The sequence below is a fragment of the Lingula anatina genome, chromosome 1, assembly GCF_051362555.1.
Source record: "Lingula anatina isolate TDL-2025a chromosome 1, LinAna3.0, whole genome shotgun sequence".
Taxonomy (NCBI): Eukaryota; Metazoa; Brachiopoda; class Lingulata; order Lingulida; family Lingulidae; genus Lingula; species Lingula anatina.
Window position 1 is genome coordinate 49,952,913 of NC_141767.1, and position 25,898 is coordinate 49,978,810.

General features: G+C 36.4%; 2 protein-coding genes across 3 annotated transcripts; one reads left to right on the plus strand and one right to left on the minus strand.

The window, feature by feature from the left end:
• The first annotated feature begins 1,073 nt into the window (after nucleotides 1–1,073).
• Nucleotides 1,074–8,502, plus strand: LOC106163967 (sulfotransferase 1C4-like). Of its 2 annotated transcripts, XM_087002701.1 has the most exons (7): nucleotides 1,074–1,268; nucleotides 2,155–3,531; nucleotides 3,700–3,853; nucleotides 4,552–4,875; nucleotides 5,313–5,410; nucleotides 5,987–6,158; nucleotides 6,625–8,502. In XM_087002701.1, exons 3-7 carry the CDS (start codon nucleotides 3,730–3,732, stop codon nucleotides 6,744–6,746), a joined length of 840 nt encoding a protein of 279 aa, XP_086858827.1. In that variant the 5' UTR covers nucleotides 1,074–1,268; nucleotides 2,155–3,531; nucleotides 3,700–3,729; the 3' UTR covers nucleotides 6,747–8,502. The 2 variants fall into 2 exon arrangements, with proteins under 2 accessions (XP_086858827.1, XP_013397163.2); XM_013541709.2 differs by lacking the exon at nucleotides 2,155–3,531.
• Nucleotides 8,503–9,187: 685 nt separating this feature from the next.
• On the minus strand, nucleotides 9,188–24,524 carry LOC106163933 (uncharacterized). Its single transcript, XM_087002675.1, has 28 exons — nucleotides 24,254–24,524; nucleotides 23,430–23,705; nucleotides 23,187–23,273; nucleotides 22,713–22,964; nucleotides 22,117–22,392; nucleotides 21,818–21,961; nucleotides 21,235–21,486; nucleotides 20,547–20,822; nucleotides 19,434–20,362; nucleotides 19,209–19,250; nucleotides 18,740–18,877; nucleotides 18,247–18,334; nucleotides 17,873–17,976; nucleotides 17,293–17,517; nucleotides 16,617–17,115; nucleotides 16,250–16,386; nucleotides 15,690–15,923; nucleotides 15,282–15,452; nucleotides 14,868–15,022; nucleotides 13,864–14,668; nucleotides 13,477–13,594; nucleotides 12,981–13,228; nucleotides 12,601–12,775; nucleotides 12,302–12,400; nucleotides 11,521–12,093; nucleotides 10,595–11,266; nucleotides 10,244–10,374; nucleotides 9,188–10,046 (listed from the first exon to the last, which is right to left on the minus strand). Exons 1-28 carry the CDS (start codon nucleotides 24,357–24,359, stop codon nucleotides 9,435–9,437), a joined length of 7,824 nt encoding a protein of 2,607 aa, XP_086858801.1. The 5' UTR covers nucleotides 24,360–24,524; the 3' UTR covers nucleotides 9,188–9,434.
• Nucleotides 24,525–25,898: the final 1,374 nt, after the last annotated feature.

Genomic DNA, 25,898 nt, shown 5'->3' on the forward strand with positions numbered 1-25,898 from the left:
AGTATGGGAAAATTGTTGTTTACTCCGGGCAAATTCATTTTTTTGACCAAAACGAAGTTATTATCCCTTTAAGCATATACTGTATTGTCCTGTCAAATCTATTACTATAGATCAACTGGTCATTGTATAAACATATGCACGTCTTACCTGTCTCTTTGCCTTCTTCTCCCGCCATTTTTTCGTGGAGCGGTCAGACCCCTTTTTGAAAACGAGGCGAAATCTGATATTTTCCTAGCACAGGAACAAAACGTCGTGCCTCGATATGAAACTAGGCAGCCCTGGTGTTTTAGCCTTCAAATTCTAAAAAAATCAATTAAGCTAATAAATTGGCCTCGCATAAGAATTATCGTACATTTTATATTTATTATTATTGAAGTTCACAATAATAAACGAGTCGCCTTTTGATATATGCCATGCTATGATTTTTATAAAATAATATCAATTTTTACGAGATAACAAATTGCATCTTAGTGTTTGGTTTCATTGCCACGTTTTCAAAAAATTAGAACTAGCGCTCCAAACAGGGAAGACGAAGTTTAAAAATTGACATTGGCCGATTTCGCCCTCGCATAAGAATATCCTTGCAGCATTATCTGCAATTAACCTTTCTACGATTTTAAATGCATTTTGCATTTTCAATCTGCCACATTTATTTATCAAGAGTGGGGGAGGGGTGGAAAATCCTCTTCGGGCCACATACAGCACTATAAATACAAAGGGTATCCCCTTACAATAAAGGCAAAGTAAATGTTATTCTAAGGAAAGTCCAATGGATTTGTTTTTTATTACATACAATCAATATTATTTCTCAAATCAACATCAGAAAGCAAATTAAATTAAATCAACCAGACCGTAAGAACCGGCAGGCTTTGTCAATTTCACCACTGGTTTATTTCAAAAAGCGCGCTTTTCGCGCATGCACAGTCGTTTGAATCTTGTGCTTATTTTCCTAAATAACCGAGCACTAAATAACCGTCATATGAGAACAATGTTTAGAATTTGGAGTCTAAAAACATCAGAGCTGTCTGGTTTCATATCGAGGCACAACGTTTTTTTTTTCTTTCAATTATTAACTCGATTCCTTAACATCACAAGGTCGGCACAAAGTTCAGGCAGATATAATGGCGGAGCAGTTTCAGACTGGTTATGAATAAAATATTGCCAGCTGAAGGTTTTCCTCTTTCCCACTATAGTTAATAGTGATTTAGTAGGAGTTGTAATAATAACATGGAATGATGGATCTTGGGAGCAAAGACAACATCATTAAGGTAAATGTTTTTACTTATTAGTGTAGACATAAACATGGAGACTATACCTGTATTTTTAAGTTCATGTTTCGGGCTCTTGAATTTAAAAAGCCACCAGACATAATAAGCATGTGCTAAAGATGGTGCCACAATTGTTAAATTGGAAAAAGTATCGGTGGAAGTGGCCACAATATATGCATTTTGTTTGGCGTTGAAAAGTTTTCATGCGGGAATGTCTGATGGGGAGTTGTGTAAACACTTTAACTGAAATGAATACTACCTCCCACGCGTTTTACAAAGTTATTTAACAAGCGTCAGTTCAAATTCATTTGTTCATTTATGAATAAGAAATGATGCAGCTTCCAAATAGGGAAGTCAGGTCACCGCTCACACAGTCCAAAACGGGAAAAAATCTAACCTCGCTGATTGTTTTCCATCATAACCTCCAAGATTTGAGCCCTATGATAAATATGAAAATATATTTAAAAAGAACATTAAATGGGCTTTGTAACAACATGTTAACAATGTATCATTTCTCCGTTGTAAGCCTCCAGCCACGAAAATGGCGCGAGAAATCGCTAGCGATTTTACTTCCTCGTTTGGTTCCCACTATTTACGAATCTTGCTCAACCTGCGCGTTTCGCGCCATTTTTCCAAAGGCTCCGTACGGTGCCCTGGGTGTTATTTCCTCGTATTTGGCCACATATTCATTCAGACAATGAACCAACCGTTCGAATGATAGGTTACAGAAGGTGATTTAACCGAAAACAGCAACCGTAACTAGCTTGTAAAGTCTTTAATCGTGTTTTAGAGTTAGAGTAACGAAGTTCAGAATATTCTGTAACCCCTTCCTAGATATTTTAACTAATTCTCGGTTCAAATAAGTTATTCATTTATCATTTTTCAGTAAGATATAGCCGAAACAGCCGTTAGAAAATCAGTGACTTTGATCTCACCGTAAACAAAATAACAAAATGGCGGACACATCAAGCTGTTCTTCTGCTGATGAAAAAACAACTGCACTTTCAGCACCCAAAGAGGATCAAGATATCAGAATACCTAATTGGAAAATCTTTGAATTTTTCACGAATCACAACGATATTGATAAAACGTCTGCAATTCAAGAATATAGAGTTTATTTTATTTTTCAAACAAAGCATGAAATTGCGTACAATATCGATGGGCCTAATGCTTTTTGAACTCGTTAGTGAACATAAAAAGGGGAATCTTAGTTAAAATCATGGAGATATGCAATGACTCTAGAATGGTTAATGACAGTCAAACAAAAGTGAACCAAAGTAGTATTTTTTTCTTAACAACAACAAAAACTGCCATTACGTTATGTCAGTATCTTCGAAAAAATCTCACTGGCTTTGTTTTACCTAGCTGCTACTGTATGATGTCCAATATCAATTAAATTTTTTGGCAAAATGATAACTTACCAAAATCGGATATAACTTATTTTCATTATGCATTCTGGTATTTTATACTAGTTAAACCTTAAAATCCTATATGCAGTTGTCATTGTAATATTGGTTGCCATGGCAATATTGACATTGCATTTGTTTACTATTCAACTTAAATTCATATATTGAGTACCTCTTCATATTCAGTTTAAAAATTCGTGATAATGTGTAAAAAAAATAATTCAAACTGTTTTCATAACAACAGCTATCATAATGACAGTTTCCATAGCAACAGATACATTAGAAGCCATTATTTTTGTTTTCAGTGATGGTGCATTTTTTAAAATTATTTTCATCCAAATGTAACCTTTGGGAAGTGATTCTGAAGCCTTTAGGTTGAAAAAAAATAGTATTGTTTGCTGTTGACATTTAGCAACGGTTGCCATGGAAATAATGGATTAATTCCAGAGAAGTATATCTTGGCAGATTCATCTTGGCATAGTGTAACTTTCCAGACAACTTCAAAAGTTCCATTCAAAAGTTATGCCAATTTTGTTTAATTGGTTGGGAAATTTGGTGACACTTTTGGCTTCAACTGTTACATATTCTTGCATACAAAACTTTTTAAAAATTTGTGGCCGACTAGCATTCTTGTTAATTTAATAACTTTTTGATTGGCTTGCTTGATTTTCAAAAAATAAACTGTTTTTGGAAAGCTCATGAATTGCTCTATCAGAAAATATCACTTTGGCTGATATTTATGTTACTTCCAAAGTTGACCTGACCTCATTCCAAAACAAAAATTGAATCAGTGTAAGGAATTTTCATTCATAGCTGTCACACATAATCGGAGTCCATACCAGATATAAAGCATTCAGGTAATGACTTTGTTCAAAATAAAAAATATATCCAAAAGTATGGTAAACTTTCGTGTTTGTTAACTTGGCCAAATATCTGAAATAAGTGAAGAACAGATGAAGCACCGAATGGCGATAATGAAGAAAAACGTATCTATTCTTTTAGAAACAAAAACGAAATGCTTTCAGGTCCCAGACGCCGAAGGCAATACAATAACCATGATTGAGCACGCTGGGTTTCATTGGCCCCCATTGCCCGGGTTATCACAGCGACTGGAGGAAGACTTGGTTCGGTTCAAAGCTAGACCTGACGATACATGGGTTATCACTTGGCCTAAATCAGGTACTGGAAACAGAAAAGATTATATATATATATATGGCATAACTTCGCAAATAAAATAGTTTGCTTGTGTGAAGAAAAGAGAAAAGTAAGCATTATTTGTTCTTACGGTTCTTAATATTTATTGCGCATAAGATATTAACTCATAACTTTCACACACACAAAAAAAAAAGAAAAATGCATAAATTTTAGAAAAACAATCCAATCCAGCTCGGCCTAAAACTCGAACTGTCTTTTAGTCCTGTGAATCATTTTTGTAAGTTTCAGAGTAATGGTTACTTTTTACTATTTGAAAGTCCATTGCAATGACGAACGCATGCGATGGAGATATTTCCAAACGCCTGTTTATAATGAGAAAGTTATTAATAATGATTGTAGGCACACACTCGTGTTAACGTCGGGAGATATGTGGTACATTGTATGCTAGTCGGTGACAAAGCCGAAAATCCACTGTCGCTGCTACTGAGTATACTCCAACGCTGTGGGGAAACTACATACCATTACCTACGCGGACAGTAAAAGAACACGCTATATATCCACAGAGAATCCCATGCTGATCTTTACGGTTAGACATCCCAAGCATGAGGCAATGATGAGTGTGCATACTGGGTGTAAGCTTATGCTAAGTGTGTGTGTGTGCGGCTATTTCTACTACACCGTATGTAAAAAATAACGTGCATTGTATTATATTATGCATACAGGGACTCACTGGTGTTGGGAGATATGCAGTATGCTAGTCAGTGGTAAAGCCGAGCTGTTACAACAATCTAAAGTTACTGCAATGTACCCTGACTTTGTGGGAAACGCTGAAGTAGACCCCATACCATCACCCCGAGTATTAAACACCCACGCAGCCCCTGATTACTTCCCAAAAGAAGCGCTGGAGAAGTCCAAGTTGATTTTTACAGTGAGACATCCCAAGGATGCGGTTGTGTCTTATTTTCACCACACAAAGGGGATAAAACAGAACGAGTATGAAAGAGGAACGTGGGCTGGGTTTCTGTCTGTCATTCTTGAGAAGAAAAGTACGTTATATAATCTTTTGAATTATCAATAATAGATGCCTTTCTTAAGCAACACTGATGACATGTAAAGTAAGAGTTAATGTTTTCGGATTTAAGATATTTTACAACTGGATTAAAATAAATGAAATTATTGCATCCATAAATATTCAAATTGATAAATCGCCCTCCTAAATCCTCATATTTGTTATAGTTGAATATCGGACTTTCATGCACCTAAAAGCTTGTTGGAACTATTAGTTGTAAATTTCTTTGTCTTGATGTTTTTCTGTAGACAGTGGGCACTAGGTAACTAGGTGGAAATCCTGTGAAATGCCTCTTCCACTGTCGATTAAACCAAGTTATGATCGTTGTAGTCATTTAGAAAAGGACTACATAGTATCTGTTTCCCACCTGAGTTACAAATTGTTTTATGTATTATCAATAATATTGTTATTTAGATGAATACGGAGACTGGATAAACCATACAGAGTCTTGGTTGTCTCTTTTGGACGGCAAATCCAACGCTCTTATTCTCAAATTTGAGGACTTGAAAAAGGTTCGTATAAGTAAATTCTACGTCTTGGCTTGTAATGGCTAATTAAAACAACAGTTATGGTAAATAATTGTGTTTATGGAGGAAATGGCAGGGGATAGTGCAAATTTAGGGTGTCTTTGGCTTATAAACTAAACACAAAGTGCAACAGATGACCGGAGCTGTATCGATAGTTTTAATCATTGTGGGCTAAGACATTGAAATACTAGCACTGGTTTTTAGCTGCGGTTGAGTGCAGTGATTATAGTCCACTTGAATTGTTTTATCAGTTACACTTGAAGATAACTTACTTAAAATATTATTTCAATTTTTAATGATGATTCGTCTTTATTACTGGTGGCTGCAAGTTCATATGGACATTACCCCCTTACAATGGAGCAAAAAGTTGGCAAAGAGCAAAACAATGGCCACAAAATGTGAGAGAAGCTCACTTCCACGCCATTACTTACACGTACACGCGTAATAATTTTTAAAAGAAGTACACATCATTATCGTAAAATAATAATATATAGTCGCAAAACATTTCAATTTTTTCATCATCAGTTTTTACCCACGTGGCATATTTTTTCGGAATTTCAGGACTTAAGGAAAGAAGTTCAACATATTGCCGAGTTTCTTGAAGTATCACGTTCGAATGAATTTTACGACGATGTTACTCGTCTTTGTTCCTTTGACAGCATGAAGGAAGGGAAATTGTCTGGCAAAGATAGCTTTCTATGGAGAGCAGAGTCATCAGGAGTATTCAGGAAAGGTTAGTGGGAACGGGTCTTGGCATTTTATAAATAGAATATATAGAAGGTCGTTACGCGTAACGTTGATCGACACGAAATCTTTAGTCATTTTGGGGCTAACTCTTAAAATAATGAGACTGTTGGCTATGTTGATTTTCACAAAAATATTAGGGCGCTTACCTTGTTTTTCTTTCTAAAAAATTAGCCGAGACTTCCAGGAAGTTGCATAAACTCCGTTTCAACTACTAAAATCCATTTATCAGCAAGTATTTTTTTTTGTTTGTTGTTTGTTGAATATTTTATAGTCTAAACGTTTGGTTAAATATTTTTTTCAAAAAGTATAAAATTGAATTAAAATTACCCATGGCGGTCTTACTAAAGGAGTGATATTTTCACCATTACTTTGTTTTTGAAAATTTTCTCTAAGTGAAACTATTCAGTTACGTTGTGAAGTTCGTTATTCTTTTTTTATTTTACTATTGTTAGGCGAGAGTGAAGATTGGAAACGTCACTTTACTGTTGCACAAAACGAAGAGTTCAACAGATTCATTAACGAAAGGCTTAAAGACACTATCTACGCCAAGAAAATTGGTTACGAATTCCTGTAAGACTGCATTCCCACAGATTTATTGATCGATCTATCCCCATGGGGAGTCTCACTAGATTGCTGTCAGCTTAGCCGGCTTAAATGTCTGCCCCGCCTACTAAAAGCTGTAAGGGGGTAATTAACTTTCGTGCGCGCTCGGCTGACGGCAATTTAGCGTGAACCCCCAGGGAATTAGGTCGATCCAGATGGATCGATCTAAATCTGTGGGAACCCATTCTAAGAGACCAAAAAATAACCATCTTGGCACTATCCTCCTCAATCTTGTGAGTGAAAGCACCTTAAAGTTATGTCAAAATAGATAATAGACAAATCCTAGGTGGAACTAGAGGAAGGTTGATAAGGGCAAAAAAGTCAGAATATATATTACTTAAATTGTACTCGAGAAATCATACGCCTACGTTATAATAACAATAGTTATAATAATAAACTTTATTTATAGAGGGTAAAACATGTTAAATGCACACACCTATCTAACACATGGCCCTCTAGGGGGTTAAAATGAAATATTGTGTTATTGAATAATTTTATGAAATTAAAATGGCAATGAGTTTGAAATGAAATGATTTAGAATAACAAAAGTAAAAAGAATAAAACAGAAGCCATTATGTTAGTAAAAATCCTAAAGCTACTTGACTTAATAGTTGTTGGCCTCTTTGCAACCCCACAATTTGAAATGTGTGCACTATTTGTTTGGAATTATATTTAAAATGTAGATACTTCAGGCGTACACATTATGTTTGTATCAACAAACTCATTCTTTTAAATGACATATCCTATTACTTACGTCAGCTTAGATCAAGGAGACAAAGTTGTATACATAAAATTTACTTTTGGTTTTTTAAAACAATATTTTAAAAGTATCCAAGTCTTTGGAGTTTTTTTATTTCAGATTGTAGGCAGTTCCATATTTTAATCGAGGTCCATATTGGGCCTTTAGTTAATATGTCTTATGTCTGCCACTGGTAAAAAGATATTTCCCTTATTATTTGATCGGGTGATTCTGCCTGTAGTGTCTGTGGTTGTAATTCCCAGTAAGTCTTTAACGTATTTAGGTGAGAGTCCATTCAAAGATTTAAAAACTAATGTGTCTTTCTTAAATTCTATCCGTTTATAGATTGTTTGACATTTTAGTTTCTTGAAAAGTTCAATTGTTGGATATTTCTTGGCTTCTTTTTCTGGGATATCGAGAATGATTCTTGCTCCACGTTTGTGAAGTTTGTATATATTTTCTAGTTTTGCACAGCTGCTCTATACTGGAGCAGTAATCCAGATGTGGTAGTATATGTGCATTATAGAACAGTTTTCTTGTTTCCAGTGTTAAGTATCGTTTTAGTTGGGATAGAAGGGAAAGTTTACTGTTAATTCTTTTTAAGTTTGTGCACATAGTCATTCCAGCTAAGATTTTCATTAATATATATACACTTTGCGTTTTTGCTGTTTGTACATTATCTAAAATGTCCCCATTTAACATAACTTTTAATGGCTGTTCAGTTTTTTGGTATTTTTTGCACGTTTTTGTCTAGTTGTTATAATCATTGCTTTTGTTTTTTTTCGTATTTGGTACCATATAATTTCCCCTGCACCACACCGAAACATGTTCCATGCTGTTATTTAATTTGACGTTTAGTTCTGGTACAGATTTAGCAGTGACAGTAATGGTAAAGTCATCAGCATACATATAAATTTCTCCATTATCAATATGAAATTGCTTTTCTGTATAAACATTCTGCTTAATAAATGTACATAGTATTCACTTATATTCATCTGTCAAATGTATTCAATCAACTTACATTTAAATCAAGAGCTGTATACCAGGAAGAAGTATACAAATTGCATTTTAATACTGGTGGCATAACATTTTGGTATTATACATTTTTATGTCAGGCGAAAAAATGAGCTAAGAAAGCCCGAAGTCATTCTGTCTCAACACCTATGTTACAACGTTACAAGATACAAGCGCTAATTCTGAATGATAACAGTTCAAAATACCGTCCGTGAACGTGAATGTTTTAGTCATGATACCTGAAATCAGCCCAACTTCTCCAACTTTTCCTGCACAAAGCGCGTAGAGAAACTTGTACACACATCAGTAGCTATAAATTGGATCTAATTACAGTATGTAAAAACGTATTGGACTTATTTTTTTTCAATTGGATGCACGTACTGCCATAATAAAAACGCATAAATGATCTTGGAACTAAATTGAAGTATAATTTGTTTGATATGTTATTACAAGCATGAAAAACAAACTGAACTAATGCCCTTGAATGCGAAAAATGGCTGTACATGTTGTATGCTCCGTCCGGTCAATCCGATGGGGGGATTGTCTATTCGTGTAAAAATAAAAAAGATGTGCATTTTTCCGAGTGTGTACATTTATTTAATACTCCTGTCCATATATATATATATATATATATATATATATATATATATATACACAAATATACACGTATAATTAGACAGTGATGACTGCTATTATTTTTCTCGAATTTGTTATTAAAATCCTTCAAGAGCCTCTCAAAGGTACCTCTTTTATGAAACTGACAGCTCATAACGAAAGAAGATGTAACAAATCTGAACTGCAATTTCTCTAAATGCAGATTGCAACGAGAAGAAATCACTTAAAAACCGAAGAGGCTAGTGTAGTGTTAATATAAGTCAATAATCTTAATAGCAATAATTTCTCAATTTACACATACATATAATCATCATCTTCCAAATTTTCTAAAAGTTCTAGTTCTTCGAACAATGGCATTTCATTCAGTTTATCAACCGTAGAAACATGTTTTGCACTTCTGCTGGTAGCTGTTGACTGACTCTGTTTCTTATTATGCGCTAGTTCCCGACTTAACCGGCGTGCCCGGACCATTGTTGTAACATTGCTGACCATACCGGGTCCGCTTGAATTTGGCGGCTTTTTTGAAGCAGTTCTTTTTTCTCTACTTTGTAGTTGAGAAGAACCGTGGACAGGTTTTGCCCACATATTCGGGGTAGTAGGTGGTTCCTCTTCGGAAATCTCATGAATTTCCGGAGCGAAACTAATACTTTTTCTGTGTTCGCTGCCTTCACTTTCAATAATTACGGAAGATGGTCTACGAATGACGTCATTGTTGACGTAACTTGTCGACGACATTTTTCTCTCAAGTATTTCGCTTGATGGCCCGTGTTTTGGTGATACAGACCCACTGGATTGTCTACGTGGATTATTTCGAGTAATGGCTTCAAGGTTGATAATGATGTTTTTATATTCCACATCTTCCAGTTTAGCTGTTTTTAAGAAGTGCTGAAGTTTTTCTGATATCTGATTAAATAAAAAAACAGGTTTTGACTTTTAAAATAATTTCTTCAATTAAACAGTGTACAGAAAAAAAAATGACATTAGATGTAATGATTAACTTTACATGAAAGATAATTCAAACGACTAGAAAAAATAAGTTATATTGATGGCAATGAAACTAAAAATACCTTCAAGTCGAGTAAATGTAGGGAAATTCTTACCTTTTGAGATTTGATTTCCAGGAGCTCCGACTTTTTATCAGTGTTTTTCATAGATATCGCTACTGCATTATAATTGCTTTTCTTCTGTCGTCTCTTTGATTTTGTCTCTTCCTTTTCCTTAGGCACTTGCACTGTGATAAATGGAAAATGTAAATGACACTATATATTTAAAACATCTTATATAACACTCTGCAGTGAAAAGTCAAAACAACAATCATATGCAGATTATGCAAATGATATCTCTATTTTACGAAATAGCATGAAATCTGTGAAATTACATTAACGCAGAGGATATTTCTTATTAAATGTATATATTGCTATATAAGTGATACAAAGAATTAATACACTTACAGTATTCTAAGAGTACGGACAAACGTTTCATTTTTCCATTGACTTCGCCCTTTTCGTCAGTTTCAGATTTATCCGTAGCGTTTTCTTTGGCCTCACTTGTCACTTGCACTTTTCCTATATATTTGACCTCATTCTCCTCCTCCTTTTTGCTTCCGCCCAAACTGTCAAAAATGCCCTGCACTCGTTTCCAAAAGTGAATACTTAACTCCTCATCGTAGCCTTGATCGGACTCCTCTTTCGCTGCTACCTGGGAGTCGCATATCACAGCTATGAACAGATTCAACACAATCAAGTAGACGAATATATTGAAAACTATGTAGAGAAGAGTAGAAAGTAATTCTTTTTCTTGGAACACGTCGTCGTATGTTATTAATCCCAGAGTCAGGAGGAATAATGATGAAAACGACGCATACAGTGAACGGAACGCAAAGAAGAGATTTCCAGCATCGACGTGTAAAGAACTAACAAAAGCCAGGTAGATGATAATGAATGCCACGGCATACCAGACCATTTCTGACAGTGAAATCTTGAGAGATGTTTTTATGATGGCGAGCGTCTGACTGAACGATAACGGGCGGTAAAGTTCCATTATCGCAAAGAAACACAAGACAGCGATAGAGACGCTGAATATTTCGTCCACCTCGGCAACTTTATCGAAACTTGTAAATTGCCCTGAAATATACATAATTTAAATACTAAAATTAGTTATAAAGATGAATAAAACATTGGTACATCATTCATAGCAGCACCAGTATCATGAAATTTTCAAGATCTTTTCATTTTTGAAAACGGTCGTATAGTAGGCCTACATTATGTTAATGCAAGCGCGCAGAAGCTCAAAAATTAAAAAATTAAAAGAAAAATGTTCAGAATTTTCACGACATATTACTTTTAAAACAATTCTGATGACAAAGATAAAAACTGACCTCTATTATTAAAAACCTGTTCAACCGCCTGCATGATGTAGACTATTCGTACAACGTAAACGATGATAGTCATAACTGCCAGTAGAATCTTCACCAGATCAAATACATTCCATGCGTCGTAGAAATACTGCCAGCCTTGCTTTTTGAGCCCAATTATCTGCTTAACTAATAGATATAGGACTAATCCGAGCCAAACTATTTGAGCCAGCAGGAGTACCAAATCTATCGCTTCTTTATACGGATATGGACGGAAACTAGTTAATGTGCTGCTGACGAAAGCGCTCCCCACAGCCGGGGTCTCCACAAGAATCTTTGTAGCGGTGAAAATATCTGATATTTCATTGTTGACGGTGAACTCAATCAAAACAGCCCTCGTCCTTGAGTCAGTCCAGTTATTATCATTTAGCGCTGCAAATTTCAGAATGTCTGCGTTACTGAAATATTGAAACTCCTCCAAGTAGCCACCCCCGCCGTAAGAAGCAAACACACCCTTCGTAAATAGCGTGTTCGAGTGCGGGCTGGAGTATGCAAATGGTGACGAGGATACATTTTCCGCAGGGCCTCCTTCCCAACCTGTGCAGTAAATAAATATTTGTGGTTAAATTTTCGGGGAGAGATTTGTATCAAAATAGAGGAAAGACCCCTTCCCCCGACAAACAGATGTAGCCTAATTTCCAAAGAATAACCTTAACGTGAAAAACGACAAGTGTCCAGACATTGTTTTACAATATACAAGCATGGGGTGCACCGCAAAAAAACCCAAAAAAAACAAAAAAACTACCTGGTAAATAAGTCCCATGTTCAGCATTACTGTCAGAGTAATCGGAGAAGCAGCCGTAAGGCTCGCGCAGATAGGCAACACGTACTTGGAGACAACTCTCTGAAAGATAAAAAAAGCCATAGCTGTGTATAGAACGTTTATGAAAAGTCAGATCAGTCTTTCAGTTCTGTTTATTCTTCTAATTTTTTTAATAAATAGAGTCGCATTGAGAAAAATCTTAAAATCCAAAGACACTTTTCTGATATTTATAAAGAATTTTGGTCGCATTTTTTTTAAATACTGCGAATAAAATTACATACGAGAGGTCACACGCAGCTGTCGAATTCGGACCGGTCCCAGTCGGTATGCATCAATGTCCAGCATAAAACTTGCTGCATCGGAGCTCAGTAAGTCCCCATTGTACGTCGTACGCGGAAAGAGCGGCGGTAGGATGCTTTTTTCTATCCACGGTAATATCATCGTGTGGTTGCGTACCTGAAGTGGTAAGTTGTACGTGTCCAAAATTGGCTTTCAGTTCCTAAATGTATTTTGTATGATTAGTGCAATTTTGCTTATATATATATATATATATATATATATATATATATATATATATATATATATGGTACGCGATTTTATTAAAATGAATGAATATTAACAGTAATATTATCAAGACGGAGCACCATGACCCTATGCTAACCTTTGAAACGGAGGAAAGGCCCAGACTGTTTTGAATGGCTTTGTTCTGGTAATAAAACTTGCTGTCTCTGTTTGCCGAGGCTATCCATATTAGAAGAGCCAAGTAAAGAAGATGTAAGCAATTATCTTTAAGAAACGTGAATAATTTATCGTCAAGCTGTGCCGTCTTTTTTCTTTCTTCTAATCCCTCTGACCATTCATTGATATCGGGCGGTTCTAATGGTATCTCTATACCCTTTGGTATTGAATCTGTGGGAAAAATAAAATCCATTCATCAAGATATGGGTGAAAATAACTGCATTTAAATTAACAGTGTTTAATTAGATGGTAGGCCACCATTTTGCATCCAACAAGTTAAGAAAAATAATAAAACGCTGTTATTTGTATCTTGAGGTAGCATGTGTCGATTACTGGTCGAAGAGCTGCCACTTTTAAACCAAAACCCGATCTTTCTTAATCTTATGTCAGCAATTTGACACAAATAAATTAATGCTTACATTCGCTAATGGTGCCTCTTGATATGGTAACAGCAAAGTCTTCTTCTACAGTGGTGCAATCCTCTTCTTCGTCAGGCATACGCATTATGCACGAGAGAATCACAGCAAGCAACACAGCCTAAAATTCAGCGAATACTTAAATGTTTGTAATAATGTTTACCTGACCTGATCTGTGCATAAAGATGTAGCTATACAACTTTCCTGCCGCTATAGAAATGATTTTTCTCTTAAATACTTAATTAAATACACCTACACTACAGTGCTTTAGCGCCGCTTTATCTTCCATTTTAGGGCGAACCCGTAAGTTTTATTTATATTTTGACAATACTATTATCAAAGTGGGATTAAACGAAATAATGAAAAAATAAATCACACCCTCACGCTTACCTTGACCGGTTGAACCAAAAGTAGTGAATCCACAAAAGATAAGACCCAAGAACCAAACCAGGCGAGAAATTTGACAGATCCCCACTGAAGTCCATAGAAGAGTGTAATGAAGCCTCCAGCAAAAGTAGTTAAGAATACCAAAATATAGCCAAAAATAATAAACCACCAAGGATAGGTAAACCTTTTCCCTTTGCAGCACCTACTGCTTTTCGGCGTTGGAGACGTCAAGCGTTGTTTTTCTTGATCAGGCTCTACTTGCTCGAGGCTCTTTCCGTTTTCAGCAGACACTATGCCCTCTTCCTTAAAAACATTGTTTTCTTGGTACAGTTTCACTTTAGTAAGTAACTTTTCCAATCGATCCTTAGAATCCTCAGAATAACCTTTGACCCTCTTCCTAGACCGTTTGAATATGTGGACAATTAAAGCAGTGGGAGGGACGACGATCAGACTACCCATTAGACCAACAAATATTTGTTCAAATGTTATTTTAAGTGGTCCAATCTCGATGCTGGAGTTACGCGCCGCTGATGTATTGTCTGCCTCATCCCTGTACCACATACAGCTCACCATCATCGTCATGAACAAGATGGACAGACACACACTGAGACGCTGCACTCTGGAAAAGTTACTTTTGCTCGGCCGCTTGAAGAGTGAAAACCAAGTGTGGTCATCAAAGAAGCCGACTTTGCTATGACTGTTGAAGAGCACAGAGAAATTCTTCATGTTTTGCTCGGCAGTGACATCTATCTCGATGCAAGTAGTATTACTTGTCAGCGACAGCCACTGTCCGCAGTTAAAGTAGTACCTACAAAATTCGCAAAAGAAGCATTCTAAATTAATAATAAAATGATCTTTTTTTTAAATTTCTACTGGCTGATATTTGTTACCTGAACCTGAATCTATTATGTTATTTTTAAGTTTTTATTCATTTAATGTGAATATAATTAAAAGGAAAGGATGCTCTTAATAACTGGAGATATATGCCATAAAGTTTTTCAACTTACTGTGTCTGCTGAAGAATATCGACTACTGTAATTTTGGATAGATACCAGTCCGGTGTGTAGCCATTGCCATCGTGCCAGACATGGATCCGTGTTATGTCACCCATGAACTCTCTTGTTGTCAGGAGAAAGTTACTGACGCTCCCTTGAGTGAAATTCTGAAATATAACGATGGAATATTAGAAAACCGTAATGTGCTTGTCGAGGCCTACCACATCCAAATTGTGTAATCTTACATTTAGCTCTTAAATGAAGTGAAATGTCTTTTCTGCCAAGTAATAAATCATTTTGTCAGAATAAAATATTTTTCTTTTGATTATCAATCAGTAGAATACAAGCATACGTATGCTGATGGCACAATCCGTTGAAAATGGAAAGTTATTTGATGTAGAATATGCACTTTAATTTATTCCATACCTTTCGGAATCCATCTATAAGAACCCTTGGCCCTGTCTTGCCTCCAGTTCCTGTCAACTGTATGAAAACATTGGCAGAGGTGCCGGCTCCTCGACGCAGGCCTGTATGGACACTTATACGGTATAAATACATGCCATCTGCCTCATTGTCCACAAGAGGGGCGTATTCCCACTAGATGGAAAATGATTTGATGAAATACGTGATGTTATAACATTTACGGTCACTTACAGCAGTATGTTTAATCGCATAAAAATAATACTTCGATACGGAGATCGTAAAAAGAGATTGTAGTAGTGTTTTTTATCTTCTTCCTTCTGGAAGATTTCTGGAAAAAAGCAGCCAATGAAAGGAAACAAAATAAAAAATATTTTTCAAACATTTTATCTGTATCCGTAATGACTTCGTTACCTGCACTTGGTCCTTCTTGTCTGCCCATCTTGCCCATATTAACAATAGAAAGTAAATAACCAGCAGAATACACAATATTATCAGCACATAGGGATTCTCAGCAAGCCGTTCCGAAAAGTTTGCAACCACTCCGGCGAAATCTAAGGAATTCGGTGGAATGAAGACCCCTGTGCAAAATGACCCCAGGAAATTGCTTTTAAAGACAACATTGTCTTTTGTTGATTCTTCCAAAATCTGAAGTGTTAAAAAATTATTTCATTAAATAGTCACTCGTAAGTACCCAGCAAAAATGGAATAACGAGTACATAAACAAGTAGATAAAAGTTAAAATAAGACCAAAAAAAGTAGTAGACTTAGTAGAGCGATTTAGGTAAATCCATTGTTTTTTGTATTATTTTTGTATTGAATTTCAACAAGAAAAGAATAAGAATTCATGTCAGATTCTTAATTATTATTTCAACATCTACCGGGGGTAGAGCACAAATAACAAGGGTAGAATGTTTCATATGTGAATTATTTCATTTTATGATAAACTCCTTAACTCCTGAGTCAACATGTACCTCTATGGAGCTGTTTGTGCTCCAAGTTTCAGAGCGGGTATCCCAAACCCTTGTCTCCATAGTGGTCGATTCTGCGGCCACGCGCCCCCTGCCGGCACCCGCCAAACGCTTTACTCTGCTATGACTGGTGGAATTTACTAAAATAGCAAAAAAGGTCATTTAAATGCATTGGGTAATATTTAAGTTACAATTATACCGCGAAAGATATATGAAGAAGTATTTAAATATTTACAGTATTTCAAAATATCTAAAAACTATAACGCTTATATCTAAAAGAAGAGTCAAGTACAGATTGGCACATTGACCTGGGTGAGACCAGCTAAAATAGGCGGTTTGGTGACCAACACTGTGGAAAGATAATCATTACCTGTGGCATTAATTGAAACAATCTTGACGATGACAAACCCCGTCTCTAGTATTTCCCCAGCAGGGATGAAAAGCGACACCACATCAGAGTTAACGCGCACCGTCTCCTTGACATTCCATACAAGATCAGCACTCTCTACGCCAGAATGTGAAATAAGATATTTGAACGTGTAATTTGTCTCTGTTGGTGCCTCGTTGGGAAAACCCGACAATTCATAAAAGTCAACTTCCTCTGGTACCCCGAATTCAATGCGCAATGCAGCAGTTGGGTCCGGAATTGTAAAATTATGGTACACAGGATCACAGTTCAAGAAACGGTAGTGTTCGAGGTCTTTGTAGGTGATTTTGTCTCCAATGCTGGTTGTTACACTTGCTCGAATGGGTTCTTTTAAAACGTACTTGGTGCCATTTGGGTAGCTCAAGTCTATAGACGTCATTGCTGTGTTCACCTTTGATGATTCGTTTCCGTACGCATATATATTGTGTTTAAAGGAGAGTATCTGAAAATAGATATATGAATATTTTCAATTTTTTCTGAAGTTTTGTTTATTCCTCATTTTCCACATAAAAATTTATATAAATCAAATACCAATTTGGCCAACTTTATTTGGCAAATAAAGAGTCCGCTGGATCAAAATTGCAGCAGGTGTGACAACCACAACCACTAGCACGCATACCTTCAGCCTCAGATCGCCCTCAGCACTGTCGATGGTGGGTAGTGATATATTCGCGCCAGACACTTGGACGGTCTCATTGGTCTGATGCGCCATCTTCTGGATAGTCATGTTGACAAATGGCGTAGATATAGTGACTGTTGTGTTAGTGCTGTTATCCAATCTGTTGTAGATTGCCCAAGAAGCTGCATCAAAGAAAGCAGTGGTCTCGGTCGCAAGTCCTCTCACCTGTTGAGCATAAGAACAATCATGACTATTATATTGCCTAGCTAGCATTTAAGGAAATAACTGAAATACCAACTGGCAATTTTACCGAAAAGGGAATACGAGACTTCACATGACACATAATGAGAAATTGTAGAAAAAATGTTACTAAAAACACGAAATTGTTTTAAATCAGCAAGAATTTCATTAAAAAGATATTGAAAATAAAACGAAAATTGCACAGCAAATACGGTATACCCTTCTTCAGTTCTATCCTAATTTTCTGTATAAGAGAAAAGAACTATATGAAGACCTAAAAACATTCGGTAATGGACAGAAGCATGACATTGACAAGGCTGTCCCAGTATGTCCTGCTTACCACTGTCTTTTCCTGGTCACTTAATGGCACAACCTCTGCTTCAACAACAACTTCATTGCCTGATACGGCAACATTGAATATATTACTAGTAGTTGATGTTAAGGCTAAAAAAGAAAGAAAGAAAATATAGTTAAAATATTTTCATGTGACTTTGATTTAAGAAAGTCCACTCCAATAACGTCTAAATGAAGCTTGCGGACTTATCATCTGTTTAGCTTTCGGTCTCATATTCTGCATTTTAAGTGTTAAAAATGTTATGAACCCAGGGTAATAACGCGGTCAACACTCAAGAAATTTTCATTAAAAGTTAGTTCATAGTTAACTCGAAGCAATTAAATCACTCATAACATATATATTTTCTGTTTTCACCGTACCTGTGCTGGCAAAGACAACTTCTTCCAAGGTCGCATTAGAAGACTTTGTTTTATCTATTATAAGAAATGCTGCTTCAACACAGGTCAGCTGAAAAAAAAAGCGGTAACGTCACCAATGACGGATCTATATCTATGCATTTCTTTTAATACTTTGTGGTATGTAAAACCTGCTGCTTCTTTCGTGAAAGCACAGCATAGTACATGGTAAAAAATCGTACGCCTTAGGGTTCATTCCCAATGTAACTATCGTTTCACATCGATCCAACTCCGCGGGGACTCTCGCTGAATGCTATCAGATTAGCACGCTTCATCTTGTTTCCAGCTTACTTGTATAAGATGGCGATTATACGAGTACGTATACGAATATACGTATTCGTATAATCGCCAGTTTTTCTGTATTCTTCTCTACATCAAGAGGAGGCGTGTCAATCTTGCATTCAGCGACAGTCCGCGCGGAGTTGGATCCATTGGGAATCTTATCTTGTTCACTTACCATGGTGTCGTTACTAAGTTCGTTGGAGACTTGAGTTACATCCGCCAACACGTTTGCTAAACCAAGAAGATCAGATGTTGTAGGGGTAACACTGCTGTTTGCAAGGTTAACTACCACTGTGACCACCTTTCCTCGTTGCTAAAAGAATATTGTAAATAAACTCTTGTATCTTTGATTTCTTATTTGTGCATTAGTTGACGTAGCAAATGAATGTCTCTATATATGACATTTATCGCTTTATCATCGACCTAAAACAACTTTAAAGCTGAGTCCACTAACAAAATTCATTAGTCTAAATCTATTTGATATAAGGCAGCAAAACTAGTTGGTCCGCCAGCATTCTCCTATACATATTTTAATGTATGTATTTATTTCTTAGCAGTCATGTAATCTTTTACAACTGCCATGCACTATTTTGGTGGCATCAAAAAGTTTTTTCAGGGTAGGTGAGAACTTATATACATCTTACCTCTCTTCGAGTATCTAGGTCTACGTTATTCGTTGCATTTGCCTGGAACAAATACATTGTACACAAGATTTTAACAATGAGAAACATTTAGTAAATTTTCTTCTCATATCTTATTATAGTCAAAAAGGAAAACATTTTATTGGAAAGCAATAAAACTGTAAAAAGAAACTTTTGTGATTTTGAACAGACTTCTCAGAAAATTATTTATTCTTGAGATTCACATACCGCGTGCACATTGATCAAGTTCGTTATAGTTTGCACTGCATGAAGGACGTCGCTGGTGATGTTGGACAGAGTATTGTTGATGAGGGTATCTAGCTCTTCTACGGTATGGGCAGGATAGGGTGTTGTAACTGTGGTAGTGGGAGCTGTGGTGGTTTCAATGCTTGCAGTAGCTATGGAATTACTGCTTTCTGTGTTCACAGAGTTGGTTGTATTGGCAACAGAAGTACTAGCAAACCAACTGGACGCTGTTGAAGTGGTAAATGCCTCAGTGGGAGGATATGTAGAGAAATATAAAGACGTCATGGAGGTTTCTGTTTGAGAGGCAGTTAAAACGGCTGACGTCTCTGCTGTAGCGCTTTCCGAGTACTGGCTTACAGAGGGGGAAATCTCCGTCGTAATTTGCACTGTGACCGTACTTGATATTTCAGTAGTGGTGGAATCCATCTGCGTACTTTCACTTTGACCAGAAGAGGCTGATGTAGTTGTGCTTTCTTCGCTACTTTGGCTGGGATAAAGACCAGTGTCCGATTGTGAGTCAGAAGAGGCTGATATGGTTGTGCTTTCTTCGCTACTTTGGCTGGGAAAAACACCAGTGTCCGATTGTGAGTCAGAAGAGGCTGATATGGTTGTGCTATCTTCGCTACTTTGGCTGGGATAAAGACCAGAGTCCGATTGTGAGTCAGAAGAGGTTGATGTGGCTGTACTTTCGTCGCTTAAGTAAGAAGACAAGGATGATTCGGACAGTCCACTGGGATAAGAACTAACTGATGAACCTATTGAAGAATCAACAGTTGCTGTAGTAGAAATAGGGACATTTGTCGATGGTGAAGTCTCACTCACATACAAAGAGACGCTACTGGAGACATCCGAACTGGCTGTGCTTTCCAATGTAGAGGTCGATGTGTCAACGCAGTGTTGTGCGTATCCAACTGTAAATGTAAAAATGTGTTTGTTAAAATATTTTTGTTATGATTTTACTTCAAATTTAATTTTCAGCGACATCTTTTAATACAAATTACGTTTTCGAATCTCAAACACCACACTTGACTTGTTGCATCTTGCGATTGTTTCATTTTATAAAACAGTTGAAAAATAAAGCAAAAAAGTACGCACTTCCACACGGGGGAACATCACAAAGATCTACACCTCCTGGCGCTTCAGGCTCTACCACATAACACCAAATTCCAAAATTGTCGGTATCAGGATTTCTGCAGTAGTTTTCAGCGTCACTAACGTTCGCATCCGGGAACATGGAGGGATCAGTAAAGGTGTGGTTATTTGGGAACTGACTGTCCCACCGCTGACAGGTGTACCCACTTATGGTAAAATTTAGACGACCATTGTATTCAAAACCAGCAAAATCGTTCGCCGTTTGACAATCACACAGATCTATCAGAAACGAAAAGAAAATAGAAAGGGAAAATATTATTTAATCTCATGCATACATACATCTGATACTACTGAATTTATACGAGGCCTTTAACGGTAAAACTACTTTCAATAGCAAAATGTGGCACAAATGAAACCCATTGATGTGACTCCGTACGGTATGGCTTGTATGGCCTGTCACCATGGTTACACGTTTTTACCAAATGTACAACATATTTAACCTAATAAGAACTACACTATTAACTTCATGATCGAGGCTAAACAAATTTAAAATCCAATGGTTACATCTCAGCTAGATAACTTACCAATAAATTATTGGCCAATGCATTGCAAATAATTTGAGGAAGATTATGACGGGCCAACAAATATAACTACATCCCCCCTTTATATCATGTGACCCCATAAAACCTACCACATCGAGGAATGTAGCAACGTTCAAAGGTGGTGTTAGTAACTGGGCACCAGGGTCCGCCATTTTGCGAGTTTGGGTTTCGGCAATAATTCGACGCATTTGCCATGGATCCGTCATAAATAAAACTGGCATCACTGAGTCCGAAATTTGCACCGTGTTCTGCCCAAGGAAGGCAAGAATTTCCCAAGAGCGACACATTTTGAAACCCAATATAGTCAATGCCAATTTTCGTCCGACGGCACCAATCGCTCCCTGTTTAAAATATTTTTTTTTGGCAGTGAAACAAATTCTATACTAATATATTACATAATATATATATATATATATATATATATATATATATATATATATATATATATATATAATCACGCGTGAAAATGAACAGATGGTGAATAAGTTACAGTATGACGTACAGAACATTTAACTTAAAAGTCTTTAATAACTCAAACTTTCAAATGTGTTTTATAAGGAAGTGGCAGAAAGGAGGCTGTGTAATACATGTATATCCACATAAAATGTTTTAATGAGATTGATTTTCTTAAAATACACTTTTGGGAAAGTGAATGCCTTAATATTATCTTACATATATATCCAGAACCAACTGAAGGTGTGCCAGTGGTGGTAATTGTATCTGTAGTGGTAAGCGTATCAGTGGTAGTGATCATCCCGGTGGTAGTGGTAGGTTCCTCAGTAGTAGTAGCTGTACAAGCTGCCTCGGAATAAGTAGCTAGTATATCACAGAAAACAATAGCACTTGTAAGCTGTGTTGTGCTACCAATGGCCGTATAGTATTGAATAAAGGTGTTTACTGGACAAAAAACAATTGCCTACATTGTGACATTGATTTATCTATCATTATAAAAGAAAGGGGGGAACATGTACCTGGGCATGGCGGTACGTCACACAGGTCTACGCCACCGGGTGCTTCAGGTTCTATCACATAACACCAGATCCCAAAGTTATCTGGATCGGGATTTCGACAGAAGTTCTCGGCATCGCTTACATTTGTATCCGGGTATGTACCGGCATCAGTGAAAGTGTGATTATTAGGAAACTGACTGTCCCACCGCTGACACGTATAACCACCAGTTGTAAAATTAAGGCGGCCATTGTAGTCGAATCCGGCAAAATCAGAAAATGTTTGGCAATCACAAGGATCTGCAGAAAAAATACACACAAATAAATTTACGCTTTTTCTGTTTCTGTTTACTTGTCTAACTGTATAACCAACTTAAAGACGATATCACATCCAACTACTTGTTATTGCGTTTTATCTTACTTCTAAAAATAATCTTTGGTGTGATATGAAAGTTACAGACTTATCAAGATAGTCTGCTTCCTCATCACCATCATCATAATCAAGCTATATACCTAAGCTGCAGAAAATTCATATTTATATCGGGATGGTGCACGTACAAAAATCCCGACGGTCATAATGTTGATACATTGTAACACTTACGCAGCCCTAGATTACTTACCACAAAGAGGAATGGCGCACACTCCTCGTGTAGTGTTAGATACTGGACACCATAGACCACCACTGTGCGAGTCGGGGTTCCGGCAATAATTTTCAGCACTTGCCATGGAACCATCATATATAAAATCAGAATCGCTAAGACCAAAGCTGGCCCCATAATCAACCCATGACAGACAAGTTTGATTACTGTCTGTTGTATTTTGCGTTCCTATGTAATCTTTTCCTAATCCCGTGCGCCGACAAGAGTCGCTCCCTGTAAAAAAATAATTCAAAAGAAATACGTCCTGGCAAAATATCTGAATGTTCTGTATGCTGTAATTTAAATGTTTAAAAGGTTAATGTCATTGTTTTATATGAAGTGAGGGTCTAAATCGAATTATTTTAGAAAGCGGGGGATTTAGTAACCATTACATCAAAGTTCTTTATTATAGAAATGTTTATTTCAACACAACCTAAAGATATTTTTTAAAATTACATATGTATCCAGTTGTGGCAGTGGTGGCAGTTGTTGTTTCCGGTTCAGCAGTGGTTGTAGCTGTGCATGCTTCTTCGGAATAAGAATCTGTAACATACAAGACTTTTCTTTTCAGCAAATTTTGTTTTAACTATTTTGAGGTTAAATTCTGAGTGGATCTATTGTATAAATTTAAGCAATATTTTATTTATTGAAGCTTTTTTTTTGTATTTGTCCCTTTCACAGCAAGCGTTAAGACCATACCTGGACAAGGTGGTACATCACACAGGTCTACCCCTCCAGTGACATTAGGCTCAACAACGTAACACCAGATTCCAAAATTGTTTGGGTCGGGGTTTCGGCAATAGTTCTCAGCATCGCTCACCGTTGCATCCGGGTATGTGGCAGGATTAGTAAACGTGTGATTGTTTGGGACTTGTGTGTCCCAGCGCTGACACGTATAACCACCGGATGTAAAACTTAGGCGACCATTGTAATCGAATCCGGCAAAATCAGAAATCGTTTGGCAATCACACGGATCTGTTGAAAGAAAAATAAATTAAAGATATTTAAATTATGTGATCGTGGTTTCCCAGTATTGCATATTAACTACTTGTTCTAGTTCCTAATACGACTCAAATAAAAACACATGCCAAGGGATAAACCGAATTATTCACTCGATCAGCCGTAGAAGAGAACATTAAAATTATACCTTCTCCATATTTATGGTCGTTAATTGGCCAATTTATCTTCCCAGTAATAAATAGCAAAGACAGTTATTGCAAAATATACGCTTAAATTTCATTTATATGCCCTTTAGTACTTAATAAGTTATACTATTTGAAACTATATGGTGACATTAAGTCGGCTTTGGTGGCAAAAATTGGACTTCGAATGCACATCTTTAAAGTTATATGGTAACGCTATCTGCCCAATGAAAAAAAAACACGAAATAGCTTTGTGCTATTGTCAGAATACAAATCTTACATAGTTTATTCATATCTCTAAAATTCAAAACCATTTACAATACCCAATGAACGGCATACAGGTGTTACGAAATAAGATAAATTTTCTAAATAAATACTTACCACAAAGAGGAATGGTACACGTTCCTCGTGTGGTGTTAGTTATTGGGCACCACGGGCCACCAATGTCCGAGTCAGGGTTCCGGCAATAATTAGAAGCATTTGCCATAGAGCCGTCATAGATGAAATTAATATCACTGACTCCAAAATAACCACCATAATCTGCCCAAGGCAGACAAGTTTCGTTATTGTCTGTAATATTCTGCGTCCCTATATAGTCTCGTCCAGCTCCTGTTCGACGACAATTGTCACTCCCTAAATTAAAATGTTAAATATGAATATACGTATTGGTATCACGCATCACCCCCCTCCTTCTCTCTCTCTCTCTCTCATATTCATTTATCTAAATATTTATTCATTTATTTATTTTGATGGGTGGGAATCTGGCGAAAATACAAGTAAACTTTTAAGTTTTTTAATTTAAAAAAAACGGTCATTTGGCTCCATTTTATACAAGTCATTCTGTATTCAACACTAATTTCAATATACAGTACTCAGTATTTATAATTAGTGCACTGAGCACAAAGGAATATTTGACTTGTGTTGGATTATTTCTGTTGTGCTGAGACATATAGCAGGACTGTAAACTTATTTTATATCAGATGGATATAAATGGATTTGTGAATATATAGTTTGAGCGAACATGAACGTTTTTTTTTTATCAAACTTCGGCCCATGAAGAATGTCACAGGCACTCGTAAATTATAGCAGTGCATGGTCCTTAGAGAAAAGCAGACTCGGTTGAATAACATGTTTATAAATTAAAGTAGAAGAAAAACAAAAGAAGGGCCACAACCGAAGATATATTGTACTGAAAAGGACGCACATTATATACGACCAATTATAGGGGACAGGTTAATTATACCTATATCAAGCACCCTGGGCTTGCTTGGGCCCATGACCCTTCACCTGTATCAATTTAACTCTATTGGTATGTGGTAATCGGCTATGCTTGTGTTATAGATGGTTATATGAGCAGGATAAGCAGGTCTGTGTTGTTTGGGCAAGTGCCATATATTTCTTGTTTTCACTGTCTAGAATATATTGAATAGAGTCCCATAATATCAAATGTTTATCCTTCATTCTTGTTGCATGGTAGGGGAGTTGCAGAAACGCCATCTAAGTGTTCATTAACAAAGGCAGCTTTGGCTGTTAATCATATTGACAGGACATGAATTCAGTGGTTGTATTGGTTTGAAAAGATCTACCCTCGAGGGGCTCTCAGGTACTTTCATTTGAGTAAAGTAATCAAATATAAAACACTTAGTTTTGGTAACCAAACTGACCAAGACTTTCAGCTATATTTTGTTTAATGTAATACAAGTTCCAAGCCCAGCGTTTGTTAAAAGATAGTGTGATAATCAATTTTAATGCGTAAAAATTCAGTAAAGAGTGTCTACTCACATATCATTGTCCCGTCTGTGATTAAAACAAAAATGGAAACTCCAACGAGGAGGATCTGAAAACGTATTTTCTTTCATTATTATTATTATTATTATTATTATTATGTTGTGAATTATAGATTTGAAATAAAAACGTATAGAAATATTCAAAATGCAAGGGAAAGCGAATTGTGGACTTAATCTAAAACGTACAAATTTTTTAATGCAATAACCAACCATCCTTTATTTTATCTCGGGTTCTTCAA

What these genes read in the sequence shown, in the direction of transcription:
- LOC106163967 (XM_013541709.2), top strand. Translation starts at nt 1,233, where the DNA reads ATGATGGATCTTGGGAGCAAAGACAACATCATTAAG. An exon ending in GCAAAGACAACATCATTAAG is followed by an intron (nt 1,269 to 3,699) that starts GTAAATGTTTTT and finishes AAATGCTTTCAG; the next exon opens with GTCCCAGACGCCGAAGGCAA. An exon ending in ATCAGGAGTATTCAGGAAAG is followed by an intron (nt 6,159 to 6,624) that starts GTTAGTGGGAAC and finishes TACTATTGTTAG; the next exon opens with GCGAGAGTGAAGATTGGAAA.
- LOC106163933 (XM_087002675.1), bottom strand. Translation starts at nt 24,359, where the DNA reads ATGGCAAATGCTTCTAATTATTGCCGGAACCCTGACTCGGACATTGGT. An exon ending in TGCCACAACTGGATACATAT is followed by an intron (nt 22,965 to 23,186) that starts GTAATTTTAAAA and finishes ATTTTTTTACAG; the next exon opens with GGAGCGACTCTTGTCGGCGC. An exon ending in TGTTTCAATTAATGCCACAG is followed by an intron (nt 16,387 to 16,616) that starts GTAATGATTATC and finishes TTGCTATTTTAG; the next exon opens with TAAATTCCACCAGTCATAGC.